This window comes from Petromyzon marinus, chromosome 64 (assembly GCF_048934315.1).
Source record: "Petromyzon marinus isolate PM22_M1 ecotype Great Lakes invasive population chromosome 64, UKy_Petmar_22M1.pri1.0, whole genome shotgun sequence".
NCBI lineage: Eukaryota > Metazoa > Chordata > Hyperoartia > Petromyzontiformes > Petromyzontidae > Petromyzon > Petromyzon marinus.
In genome coordinates this window covers 4,423,130-4,437,311 of record NC_133730.1, presented here as the reverse complement: position 1 = coordinate 4,437,311, position 14,182 = coordinate 4,423,130, and the positions used below count along the sequence as shown (strand labels likewise).

Here is a 14,182-nt window from a genome sequence, read left to right as displayed (position 1 = left end):
CCCATATCGGAGTGATGAGCCAACAACATTCAGACAACCGTTTCATAGCTCAAGATCCCAACTGGGATTTGGAGAGCAGGCTCACACGGGTCAACCGAGACCGATGGCCTGGTCCAAGCCATTAATTAACTGCGCGAAAAAGTTATATAAAACGAGACTTTGCGGATTAACTCAGTCACAATGAGCTTTTTCAGGAAACTGCATTCCATGCGGAGCGAAGCGTCGGACATTGCGCTGAGCAAGTAGCACACGGGGAGGGGGAGCTCTAGTGAAGTGCGCGGCAAAATCTGCACCAGCCTTCCAACACATCTGACGCTTGCTTAAGCGTTAAACACAGTGGGGTGGAGGGTAGGAAGTGTAGTGGGGGGGGGGGGTGATTTTGGGGTACCACGATGGCGAGATGTTAACTCCCTCACCCGGTGTACAGGAGATCGTGGGTTCGATCCTGATGCTAACCCCTGCATATTTGGAGACTTTACATTCTCCCCGCGGTCGCTTGGAATTTTCTCCGGGTCTCCGATTTTTCCCCCCACATTTAGAATCAACGTCAGGCATTTCGAGTATTTGGCCGCTACAAATTTCCACGCGATAAGCCCACTTCGTTGAGCTATCATTTGCGATGGCCAGGTCGCTTCTGAAAACGAGCTACAATAGCTCAGTGGGGCTCTTACCTGGCGGTAAAAAAAAATAAAAACACGTGGCTTTGACCGATGGCGAAGGAAGTTTAAACGAACAAGAGCAGCGGGCCGGAGAAGGCAGTTCGGGGAGTTGACAAGCAACACCGCTCATTTTACCGAATCCCACCGAGTGCTCCCAAACAGCTGTAGGACGTCAAAGGTTGGACACGAATGGGGAGGGGGGGGGGGGAGAGGGGGGGAGTCTTGCCCCAGCCACGCAAGACTTAAAAAAGTGAACGTTGCTCAAAATGCAACGCAAATGAACGAACTTTCGGCAAAACAAAAACAACACAGACGGCCATGGGATTTTAGTCTTTGAAGAAAATACGGCGACGTATCGAAGCGATTGAATTGGTACTGCCGTCGACTGGGGTCTGCCCGTCGAGTGCACAAAGGCACTGCGGATAGGCCCGGCGTACAAGGGTTCATTGTCCAATGAACCCAATGGAAACTGGCTCTGTCAGTCTGTGAGTGAAGGCCACGGCATAAAAAGAAATGTCACAGTGCATCTCCAAATAACCCACCGGGGACCGGTATGTGTGTGCGTGTTTTCAAACGATCCACGGTATATACATCTTGGTGACAAAAGAGAGATATATATATAAAAAGAAAAAAGCTTTTCATGCATATTGTAAGTTTCAGTTTAATGAACACAAGCTGTGATAGGGCAGCAAAAGTGCCATCGTTTATAGTTTAAAACGTAAAAAATGTCAATTAATTAATTGTAACAGTTTATCTCTTTTTTTTTACACATTCGCTTAAATTTTGATTTAAAGCTTTCGTGACTGCAGGGATTCATATTTTTGGTTCTTTCGGTAAAGTCACGTAGAAGGGAAACAATAAAATAATATTGTTTTATATTTTAATTATTTTATTGTTTCCCTTCTACGTGACTTTACCGAAAGAACCAAGAATACATTCACTTAAATTTTAATTTCTCGTGCAATCTTTAACAGGCGCCCAGCAGCATCCACTTGGGAGGCATGAGCACTGCTCAGACAAGACAGGTCAACAACTTACCTGGTCTGCTGTTTCCCCTACACCGGTGATGTCTCAGGTGGGCTCTCAATACCACGTGGTCAAACCGACCCCACCGGTACCAGTGCCATACAAAGCCCGAACCCCACTCGTGCGAGGTGACGATGCACGCCTTCAGTGCTGCGTGCTTTGAGGTAGCGCAGCCCCAGTGGTGGAGTGCGACTGGAGCACGGCCTCTGTGCAGTTGCATCTCCTGCACACTCAATAGCTAGGCAACCGAGTACAGCAACGACAGCAGCCCCCTTTGGTCACCAAGTGGCGGCGACGTCACAACAGCGCCTCTGCCAGGCCAGGTGCACTCGGAGGCAATGTGAAATGTCGAAGGCTCGATGGACAGGAGGGGTCACGGGACAGACCCAAGTGCCACAGGTTGACTGAGATGACTGGCAGATGCACTACTGTGGCCCCTGCTGTGCCAACTTGCTGCATTTTAGCCCACCGTTGTTGTGAGCATCACTCCTCTGCCCTCTGCCGTTGTTGGGAGGACGAATGCCTCCCAGCTGCCCAGTTGAGTACTTCACGAGCCTCCTCCAGAGGCCGATCCTGACAACGGTGGTGCCGTGTCTTCGGCAAGACTGAGATCACCCCCCCCCCATCGTAACAAACCACCAATGCGCACTCATGCACGACGTGCTCCCGCATCTCACCGGCATCCAGAATCCCCTGGGCGAGGATGGCACCGAACTTGGCCATGACGTCGTCGTGCTTGTCGCCGATGACCTTGGTGTACAGCTGGCGGAAGTGCGTCACCTGAAAAAGCGAGTTGCGTGGTTTACACGTGGCCAAGCGACAGGTTTGCGCGTGCGCACAACTAAGTGGCAACCGCGCTGTTGCAGTCACGATACAAAATAAAGCAATGTTCGATTGAATCTCGCGCACCTACGGTTAGCACGGTTGGCTACATGTGGTGCAAAAAAATTCAACACGCATGCATCACCATCACCTCCGATTAGCTGGGTTGGCTACGTACGGTGTGAATGAAGTTCATCGCACATACGTACATACTGCAGCCCATGATGAGCAGTATCTCTGATTCGCATCATCATCGTGTTAGTAGGTCACTTAAGGGTTGAGATTTCATCTCAAGTCACTGGACTTTGAAAACGCTCTTGAATCACAGATTCCACGCGTAAACTGTCGCCTTCGGATTCGTTGAGGTCTTACAAATTGTGAAATCGCGAAAATTGTGACCATGGTGCACGACGGTTCAAGAAGCTTAACAGCGCACTGGGGAAGGGGGTGAGGGGGGTGTTTAAATAAACTTGCAGAATCGTTTCAACTGCCGCGCGCCGGGAGATCGAATTCACTCGGCGACCTCCGGATTATAACTGCAGTGTGCTGACCGTTACACTGCGCGACAGCATTTTGTAAAACAAACAAAAAATGTGCAGCGGAAAAAATTAATGTACGCTTGGTGGGTCGTGAAAATCATGTTCAAAACAAGCCTTCACATATGGATTTTTTTTTATTATGAGTTTTATAACCGCTGTGGCCTGCACATACTGGTTTAGTAAACTGAGCACGGACAATTGAGGTACAAACATTAAGTGTTGTGTATGAACGGTGATTACAAGCAGAATGTTAACGCACCCTTCAACCAGCCGGGAAAGTCGTTAAAAGGGCGGGAGTAATATTAACAATCATTAAACAAAAAGAGCATTTGCATTCGAGAGTACAAAACAAAGATGTGCCTTCTTTTTGCCTTTAAGGCTATTAAAATGGTACGGTTCCATCGGTCCCCTCGGCCTTTTTAGTAATGTGGGGAGAAAATTGTGAAATGAAATCAAATAGTCAACATTGTGAGAAATGTTCCCAATTTATGTGCAATCAGCATCTCACTGCAAATGTTTAAGCGCATTTAAAATGCAGAACTTTCCCCCCCTCGCCCCCATTATAAAAATACGAAATGGACTTGACCAGTCACCTCACACTTTCCATATGCTGAGCAATAACGGAATTAAAACGTTTAAACCCAAAACAGATAAAATGATAATTAAAATTAAGTGACCCTTAATTAAACCAGTTTACATCAAGAACTGGCACCGCCGTGAAGATTTCAAGGCCGTTAGAGTAACAAATCATGTTCAAAACATTTGTCACTGTGCATTTGATGGAAAAATAACTAAAACTAGTGCATGGCTTTTAAAGGCTCGGTATATCAACAAAAATGGAAGAAAAAACATGTTTAGAGACTGAAGAAACAAAAACTCTGGTGCATTTAAATAAATCAACCACGTATACACAATTAAATTGGCTTCATCTCACAATGTCCCACGGCGTAGCCGAAACAATAAATATATAAACAGCAAAGGGCACTGGCTGGAGGGGTGGAATTCGCATATAATTCGAAAGGCTGATCGGACTTACGCTGAAAGTGGGGTTTCCAGTGGTTTGTTGATGACCAACGCTTTAGAGAGCTACAGTGAGGGAAAAAAGTATTTGATCCCCTGCTGATTTTGTACGTTTGCCCACTGACAAAGAAATGATCAGTCTATAAATGTAATGGTAGGTTTATTTGAACAGTGAGAGACAGAATAACAACAAAAATCCAGAAAAAACGCATGTCAAAAATTTAATGAATTGATTTGCATTTTAATGAGGGAAATAAGTATTTGACCCCTCTGCAAAACATGACTTAGTACTTGGTGGAAAAACCCTTGTTGGCAATCACAGAGGTCAGACGTTTCTTGTAGTTGGCCACCAGGTTTGCACACATCTCAGGAGGGATTTTGTCCCACTCTTCTTTGCAGATCTTCTCCAAATCATGAAGGTTTCGAGGCTGACGTTTGGCAACTCGAACCTTCAGCTCCCTCCACAGATTTTCTATGGGATTAAGGTCTGGAGACTGGCTAGGTCTGGAGACTGGCTAGTCTGTGCTTCTTCTTGAGCCACTCCTTTGTTGCCTTGGCCGTGTGTTTTGGGTCATTGTCATGCTGGAATACCCATCCACGACCCATTTTCAATGTCCTGGCTGAGGGAAGGAGGTTCTCACCCAAGATTTGACGGTACATGGCCCCGTCCATCGTCCCTTTGATGCGGTGAAGTTGTCCTGTCCCCTTAGCAGAAAAACACCCCCAAAGCATAATGTTTCCACCTCCATGTTTGACAGTGGGGATGGTGTTCTTGGGGTCATAGGCAGCATTCCTCCTCCTCCAAACACGGCGAGTTGAGTTGATGCCAAAGAGCTCCATTTTGGTCTCATCTGACCACAACACTTTCACCCAGTTGTCCTCTGAATCATTCAGATGTTCATTGGCAAACTTCAGACGGGCATGTAAATGTGCTTTCTTGAGCAGGGGGACCTTGCGGGCGCTGCAGGATTTCAGTCCTTCACGGCGTAGTGTGTTACAAATTGTTTTTTTGGTGACTATGGTCCCAGCTGCCTTGAGATTATTGACAAGATCCTCCCGTGTAGTTCTGGGCTGATTCCTCACCGTTCCCATGATCATTGCAACTCCACGAGGTGAGATCTTGCATGGAGCCCCAGGCCGAGGGAGATTGACAGTTCTTTTGTGTTTCTTCCATTTGCGAATAATCGCACCAACTGTTGTCACCTTCTCACCAAGCTGCTTGGCAATGGTCTTGTAGCCCATTCCAGCCTTGTGTAGGTCTACAATCTTGTCCCTGACATCCCTGGAGAGCTCTTTGGTCTTGGCAATGGTGGAGAGTTTGGAATCTGATTGATTGCTTCTGTGGACAGGTGTCTTTTATACAGGTAACAAGCTGAGATTAGGAGCACTCCCTTTAAGAGTGTGCTAATCTCAGCTCATTACCTGTATAAAAGACACCTGGGAGCCAGAAATCTTTCTGATTGAGAGGGGGTCAAATACTTATTTCCCTCATTAAAATGCAAATCAATTTATAACATTTTTTACATGCGTTTTTCTGGATTTTTTTGTTGTTATTCCGTCTCTCACTGTTCAAATAAACCTACCTTTAAAATTATAGACTGATCATTTCTTTGTCAGTGGGGTAAACGTACAAAATCAGCAGGGAATCAAATACTTTTTCCCCTCACTGTAGCTTTGTGCGTGGCTGGCACACAGCAGCTGGGTGCAATTAGAGGCACGCGATTATCGGGTAGGCCACCCAGCACACACACACACACAGACGAAACGGATAAATTGACTGTTATGAACCTCAGAATAGTGACAAAAGCACACTGTGGTCAGTGATAATGGTAGCTATGCATATGGGGCACTGGCTACAAGCAGTCATGAAAAGTAGGAGTGGTGGGGGGGGGGACAAACAACTGTAGCGGATCCCCATTACAATTTTGCACCGGCGAATTTCTCCCGGAAGCATTCTTTAAAATACGCGAATTTAAAAAAATGTACACGAAGCTAAGAAAAATAACATACAACGCTACCCCCCCCCCACCCATACTCCCCCTCGCAAAAATGGTCTCTCGAATGGCTCTCGGCCACGTCAAAAAAAGGTGCTCGCTCAAAAAACACTCGTCTCTATACGAGCTATCCTTTTCCGATCGGGGATTCTTTGTGCTGGTGCGCTGGCATGGCATGCGGCGGCATAGACGTTGGCACACTGTGCTTCGAATCTGACAACCCATGTAGACTTCTTGGCATGACCACACTAATGGCATATGGCATCCGAATCTGGCCAAGGACTTCCCCCGCCCGCCCGCCCGCCCGCCCGCCCCCCATACCGCCCCCACCCCCCAGTCATTTTGAACCTAATATAAAGTGCTGGCACATTACAGAGAACACCAACAACGTGGATGCAAAGGTGGCCAGGCATGCGTAGTTGTGGCCACATCAATCCCTCTACCTCTCTCTATCGTTTCCGCCGAGTGCTGTCTCGTGAACTCAAAAAGACAGCCCTTTACCCCGGCAGACTGTGTGGCTAAACTAGGGATCCTTACATTTATTTGGATCTCTCGGACAGGAGTGCAAAACATGTTCTGTGAGTAAACCATCCCACAAAAGCGAATATCACAGAGCCACCTCTGAGCTCTCTTCACAGATCGGAGAGGAACACATCTCCCCCACCCACCGCTGCATGTGTGCGAGCCAGACTGAGATTTTAATTCTCCGTGCCGGAATATGTCCAAAGGTAGCACAACCAAAATAAATGTGATGGTTGATTTTTTTTGTGCAGTCATTGGTGACCAGGTTGAAACATGTCTATTGGATATCTGTGAAACAGCTGGACATCTGTGAAAAAGAGCTTCATAGCTCATTGGATTCCTCCATTGTAAATAACGATTCTGCTTCTGAGACCATCATCAACTCTCACTGCACTTGAGAACCCAGTTCAATCGTGTGCTGCTGCCCGGATTCAAACCCAGGATTCTCCCAGTGGATTTGACCTCGGGAGCCAACCCGGTCACCTTCGGTGCTTTGTCTTTTTTCGTGCGATTTAAGCCTCAAGTCAAAATCCAAACGGCAACAGGAGTTGTTACGCGCCGCATGCGCATACGGAGAGAATTGTGAGGCCGCTTCCGAGCGGACTATAAATCCGCCGGTCTCAACGCCGCAGGTCACGGCGAGGTCACGCCTCCGCTACATCGTGGGGTCAGGACCGGCAAAAGCCTGGATAGAAATCACCGAGTCGAGCGCCGTTAGCGAGCGCCTATTTGCGGGGCCGAAACGGCACGTGGCGGAGCCTCAGGCAAAAATTAAGCCACGCGGGCCCTGGCCGTCTAGGGTCACTAATGTTGGCCAGAGTGCACGGTGCATTCACTTTGGGCTAAGTCAACTTGGGTACGGTCCGCATACAGGTGCAGAGCCAACAGCAGCCGATGGTTTTGCGCTACGGCCAGGAATCTTGTGTTTATCATGGGACCTTTTTTTTGCCAGTATCAAAGTATGAAAAATTAGAATAGGTTTTACCTTTTCTGGCAATACAACACAATGTTTTAAATATGTTAAAAACACCAAAGAGAAACCTTTTGCAAGGAATCAAGTCTGCATTACCCACAAGTACTTGTGGTGAACATGCAAACAAACACGCTCTGATAATCTATGGGCATTGTCTGTGAAACTGATTGGCTTAAACCAGAGACAGCCTTGTTCATGGCCTAGTCTCTCTACCAGTGTCAGACCAGAGAACGCCAAATGGCGAACAGCACAAAGACAATGCACATAGAGCACGTTTGCTTGCCATGTTCACCGCAAATACTATTTGGTGTTTGAACATCTTAACACCTGTTGTATTACCAGAAAGGTTAAAAACCTCTTCTTATTTTTCATAATATTGTATCTGTATGAATAAGAATAATTTACATTTTATTTGTAAGAAGTCTTCCACTAATGCCTCAAGGCGCCGAATTATGTAGACGACAACAACAGATCGAGTGTGTCGCCCGTTAAAAGACCGTTGGGGGGGGAACAAGCGTTGTTAGCGAGCACCTGTTAAGGCCGGAATGGTTAATGAATGGGGCGGGTGTGGTCAGAACCACGCTCGCCGCCTTTGTCTCCCAAGGTCTGATATTTTTCCCACTGCTCCAGGTACCCATTAAAGGCTGAATCGGTGTAGGAAAGGCAAAAGACCGGTTCAGATATCACTCGCGCCACTGATGTTAGCCGTGGCCAGCAACTGAAGTCAAGTTGCTGGGTTAAATTTATACATGGGCTTTCACGACCAATGTTGCTATTCATCGTTTATTTTGTATGTATATTGAACTTCTTTTGCACCATACGGAGCCAACCGTGCTAATCGGAGGTGCGGGCTTAATAGACGGTGTAGGTTAAATGCAATCTTTTTTTTTTACCATACGCCTCCATCACCCAACAGAGCCATTCAATGCAAGTTGTCACGTGGGGGCAAACATGCCAACTGGCAATTACAACCAGAATCATCAAGGTGTTCACGAAAACTCTGTTCTCGCATGCCAGTCTTGAAGTGCAGTGCCATAACGTACTACACACCGCCTCTCCCCGCACACGTGCGTGCACGCCCGTGAGTTTTAATTCCGTGGGGAGGAGGGGCCCCCGTTGGGGGAGCACCAATGGAGGCACAGAAGCCACGATGCCCCGATGCTCCTTCGGGCCAGCCAGAAGTGGCGGCAGGAGGGAGAAGTGTGGTAGTTGGAGGGGAGTCATGTTAATGAACGAGGGCGGTGGTGGGAGAAGGTTGATACATTTTGGTAAAAATCCGTGTCCCATACCTTGGGGCAGGTGACGTCCGTCTGCTGCACGAGGATGAGAGCGGAGGCAATCAGCGCGCCCTGTCGCACGTAGTTAACCGGGTCGTTCGTCATGGGTTCCAGCAGAGTGATGGCTTCCTAGTTGGGGGGTGAGAGGGGAAACAATGAAGAGCGAGAAAGAGAAACAGTGTTGGTGGAGCAGTGGGCGACAGAGGATTGGTGAATTGTATCACGCCTGCAGTATTCCGCGCATTTCCCTAATCACCGTTTGGGGCGCTTTGCTTTTAAATATTAATGGAGCTGTAACAGTTAAACACTCCCGTCTACTCCTCCGATCTTCCCAAACGCTTCCCACAACCCATCCTCAGATTGGGACTTCTCCAGCCCTCCTTTTAACATCGAATGTAATGACGGATTGGGTACTATTCTGCCGGTTGTTGTTCTCAAGTTTTTCACTACTCCCCCCATAAATATTTGAAGGTTTCAGTTCAGTTTAAACAAGTGTGAGAAAATGTTGATTTAAAGCTTTCGTGACTGCAGGGATTCCTATTGTTGGTTCTTTACCGAAAGAACCAATAATATGAATGTGAGAAACTCAAAGAGACAAGGATGGTCCTCACTTGCAAGTGACTTGGTTCTTCAAACTTACGATAGAATACAATCACATGCATGGAAATTAAACAATGTAGACCAGAACTGCCGCGTTAAGGGAGAAAGCAAAATGACCGCGGAAAAACAAATGACGTTAAATAAAGTAACTATTTCCCATGACATAAGTTGACTCTGTCAAATGATTTTTTTCTAATAATTTCACGGGACAAGTCAATGGCAGAAAAACATTACACGCAGAATCAATGTAATCATTGCACCATTAGGTAAACAGTAAATACACATCGTTATCTTTTTTTACCTGAGCATTTTAATGTCTCCCTAGCGGCAGAGTTTACTTCTGAAATAAGCTCAAGCACCTCCACTCGCCCTCTGTTAAGTGTCCAACGTGACATTTTACTGGCAACAACAGGAATTTATGACGTACTTAAACCCTCCAGAGACAAAATTCCCAAACGAATTCCCGACAAGACAGGCGACCTTAAATCCCTTGTGAAACCCGCACGACACCTCTCGCTAATTGCTACCGATTGCGTGGCTTTTTTTAATTGCCGCCAATAATCCCCAACGCCATATTCTCCCTGGGATTAAACAGCATGAAATCACAACACGGGGAGGGGTGGGGGAATGGGGGGGGGGGAATCTAACACAAGCAGCCGCTGCCAAGCCAGTAGGAAGTAGAGGGCTGGGAGCGCGTTAATCATTCTTTGCCGCAGGAGGGAATTCCCGATTTCGCCACGAATTTCCAAAGTGGCCACGGGCTGCTGGAAAAGCGCGGTGAAAGAGCACGGTACGTGTGTACGTACGTACGCGCGTTGAACTTCTTTCACACCGTACGTAAGCCAACTGGGCTAATTCTAAGATGCGGTGGAACGACAGCAAAACTAAAACACACAAAAAACTGACTCGCCGCCCGTGCACAAACGGTATATCAGAGCAGATTGCACAGGGAATTGAATTAGATTGCATGGGCACCGTTGTGTTTTAACGGGGACGTCTTAAGCGTTACCAAAAATGGCAATATTTATAGCGGCAGGAGGCTAAGTGCAGCATCTGAATAATTGCACACTAAAGTTGAGGATTACACAGAGCCCACCTCGATTTCCAAACGTGTGTCTTGGCTCTGTTTTTGGTTCTTTATTTCGTTACTCATAACAAGGAGAGCGCCATTACATGCAGTCGATATATCTAATACTGTAATTGCACCGAGAGATAAAGGAATCACCGAGATGAATAGCTGGTCCATTAATTGCAGTGGGAGACACGTGATGTGCTGTGGACTCAAGAAAAATGGCTTTAATGTGAATTTTAGTGGGCAGCCTATTGTTCATTAAATTAGGCAACACCGCTGGTCACATGGCTGAGGTGTCTATCTCCAGAGCCATGCATTAGTTATATTAATATACATGGAATAGATAATGTGCTATTATGCACAGCAGAGAATATCCGCGTCACAATCGCATTGCATATTGTGAAAAAGTTACGTCAAAAAGCAAATGGACATGTCACTAGTTACGTCATGAGTCATCATTTAATTATTTTGCTGATTATCCGTGTGTCGAATCATGAGCCCAAGCACATATATTATTTACAAATCTGCAACGAACGTCCAACGAGTAGACCGGGAGCGATGAAATCGGCCCGTGTGCACGTGCTCGCTGGATTATTGCATCGCAGGATGGCGAGTCGGCGATGGGCTTGCGAATATCTTCATCCAGGAGTGGCTTTTTAACGTGGATGGTGATGACGACAAAGTAAATGCTCACATGCATTTGGGCTCATGGAACAATTTAGACAAGATGAGACCGAGGACACAAGCTTAAACAACAACAAATGAGTCACCAGGAGACAAAAAAATTAAACGAAAATGCGAAATAGTAAATCAAATCGTCGCTCCCCCAAAAAAAAAAATCGAACGCGCCGATAAATCGCCACACTCTTTTTCCTGCCACGCGTACACACACACAAAAATGGCAAGTAAACAACACCCGGTCAAACGTGCGCGAGGGGGAGGAGAGGAAGGAATTGCGTTTGGGTGAAATCTCTCAGGCACAGGGTACCTTATTCCCAGTCCCTGCGCAGCAAATTCCAAGGGCGAGCGCGGCGCCATAACGCACGTGGGGGTTGTAACTCTCCGACAGCAGGGACACCACGCTCGGGCACTGCTCCGGGGTCCTGCACGCAAACACACGCAGGCATGCGCACGCGCGCAGACACAATTGCCGCACGCTCGCGCAAAAACAGTTTCCGCGCCCGTGGTCGTCGCGTCTGCCGCGGACGGCGGATTGCACCGAGGTTCTCTGTCGAGGCGGTCGTACGATCCGGAGTCTCGGCGGAGAGATTCGTCGGCCCGGGTTCCTGCCTTCGCGAGTGCGTCTCCGATGCTTGCCGGTAAAAGCGCACGTGTACGCGTTTGAGAGGCGTTTCAGGTGGCTCACGGTGTGGGGGGTTAAACGGCGTGTTGAGAGCACCGTGCCAGCACGGCTGAGATCGTGGGTTCGAATCCAGGTTTCAGCCACCCCTGATGAAACCTGGGTGCGCGAGTGTAGCGAGTTGATGACAAAAGCCGAGTCCCCAGTGAAGGCGTTAAATAGAATAAACAATCACGTTACATTTGGACTTTGACCATAGCAGGGGTTTTTTTTTGCAGGTCTGTAGATTAAAAATGCAATTGTTGCGATCATAATGGGGGAAATACATCTCCACAGCAGGGGGAGTGAGACAAATACAGTAGAACGCCTCTTAACAACCACCCCTGTTAACGACTAATCGCTAAACGACGGACCTTCACAGAGCTCAAGGTGTTCGCTGACCGACGATTCCCCTGCTAACGACGGGCAGTTGTAGGCACAGTAAATAGTAAGAAATGCACTGATTAACCACGTTTCTTTTTAATATTATGTGTTTATAACGTTGTTAGTATCGTCACAAATTAATATCCATTGTTTTAATATTATAAAGCAAGTTTTTTCAGTGAAAAAGGGTAACCTTTAACGCTATCGGAACGAATTAAGCCTTTAACGTGTATTTCCTAAACTCGCTTAACGACCAGATCACTTAACGACCAGATCACTTAACGACCGGTTTCGTGGAACCAAGTGCCGTCGTGAAGAGGGCATTTTTCTACTGAAAGTGCCTCACGCGTGGATAACAAAGCACCGTTGAAGGGGATTGTCAAGCAGAAGTGGTTCTGCGTTGTGATCTTCAAGAGGCCATTCTCGAACTCGGGGGTTTGTACACACGGCGCTGCATTTTACCGAGAGCTCGGCGTGGAAGCGCCTTTGGTCGCACGGCGCACCGATTCCATAAACACAATTTTATATACATATAGTAGGGTAATCAACCGAAACAGTTTCAAGAAATAAATATCGGCACACTTGCAGTGAGCTTTCGAGAAAGAATGTCTGCGGTGGGGTAAAGTGTGGGTAAGAAAAAACAGCCTCTTGGGATGTGGGGTGCGCGATGACCAGGTATGGGGATTACTTTCCAAGTACTCGGGAGTGTTTTTTTTTATTAAAATGTACCCCTAAAAAAAACCCCAGCTCATATCATGTAGCTACACAACTAGTTTGCTTGTCCTGGGATGTGCGCTACACGTGTGAGGTTTAAAAAAAGATATACAAAGGGACATCTGGATGTCGCGGTTTACTTCACTACTGACGTTTCAAACGTTGTGTCGCGCATCCCTTTGGACGCAGGCATAACTGATCGGACCGCCTCGCAATTCCAACGATTGTCACAACCCGGGAGTCGCGATGAATGCCAGCGGCCCTCCAGTGGCAGTACGAGCCCCGTGCACCTACTTCGCACGATGTACGCATCGTGAATGCAACTCTCACACGCGCGATTCCGTGAATGTATCGCGACGATGGGTAAAATAATGCATCGTTGCATCCCTGCCAGGTGCTGGCAAAAAAAAAGAGACAACTGCTTATTGCTTCACTTCTTCCTTTAAAGTAATGTCTGAGTGACTCCGTACGTGGAAGAGGTTAGAGCACCCAGAGAAAGCTTGTGGATAAAAGGGTTGCAGACACATACTTCGCACCGAGGTCAAACCTCCTTGCTGTACTGCCTTCTATATTACCCTTATGCAGTACAGCATGCCTCAAACTTGCCCTGCAAGTAGGTGTCTCACACTCAACTATGCTATTTTTTATTTTACCAGGTAAGGCTGTACCCCTTTTTCAGAAGCAACCCGGCCACAACTGATACCCCAACGAAGTGGCTTATCACGTGGTAATTGATACTGTAAATGCATGTTCATTCTAAATATGGAGGTAAAAATCGGAGGACCCGTAGAAAAATCCACACGACCACGGGGAGAGAGACACGCAAACTCCAAACACACGCGTCAGGGTCGGGATCGAACCCACAACCTTCTGTATACCGGGCGAGGTAGTTAACATCTCGCCACCGTCACACAAGTAACGACTCAGTCTCTGCATACTCCACCACCAAGTCGCTCTCCATCAAGCGTGTGCACCGTCTCTACTGGCGAATCCGAGCTCATTAACCTTTTCCAATTCTGATGATGTACGTAAAAGTGTACGTCATCAGTTTTCTTCCAATGTGCGTGTATGTCATCGGAACGGAATAGGAAAAAAACGAAAATAAAAACTTCATCAGTACGTCTTCAGGTCAGAAGACGTACCGAGGCTCCCACAAGGCCATGCAGGAGGGCGTGTGTGGCAGTTTGGTGCCAACTATCAGAGTTAAAGTCGTGTCGCTATGGTTCTCCGTGGTAAGCACG

At 47.3% G+C, this 14,182-nt stretch overlaps 1 protein-coding gene across 4 annotated transcripts in view; it reads right to left on the bottom strand.

Moving 5' to 3' along the window:
* The window catches only part of PSMD1 (proteasome 26S subunit, non-ATPase 1), a 150,673-nt gene that overhangs the window by 74,952 nt on the left and 61,539 nt on the right, over positions 1-14,182 (bottom strand). For all 4 annotated transcript variants that reach the window (XM_032977669.2, XM_076054094.1, XM_076054095.1 and 1 more), the window contains exons 17-19: positions 11,493-11,607; positions 8,845-8,961; positions 2,363-2,465 (exon numbers count right to left, since the gene is read on the bottom strand). In XM_032977669.2, the coding sequence (XP_032833560.1) occupies positions 2,363-2,465; positions 8,845-8,961; positions 11,493-11,607 (335 nt within the window). The remainder of the gene's footprint in view (positions 1-2,362; positions 2,466-8,844; positions 8,962-11,492; positions 11,608-14,182) is intronic.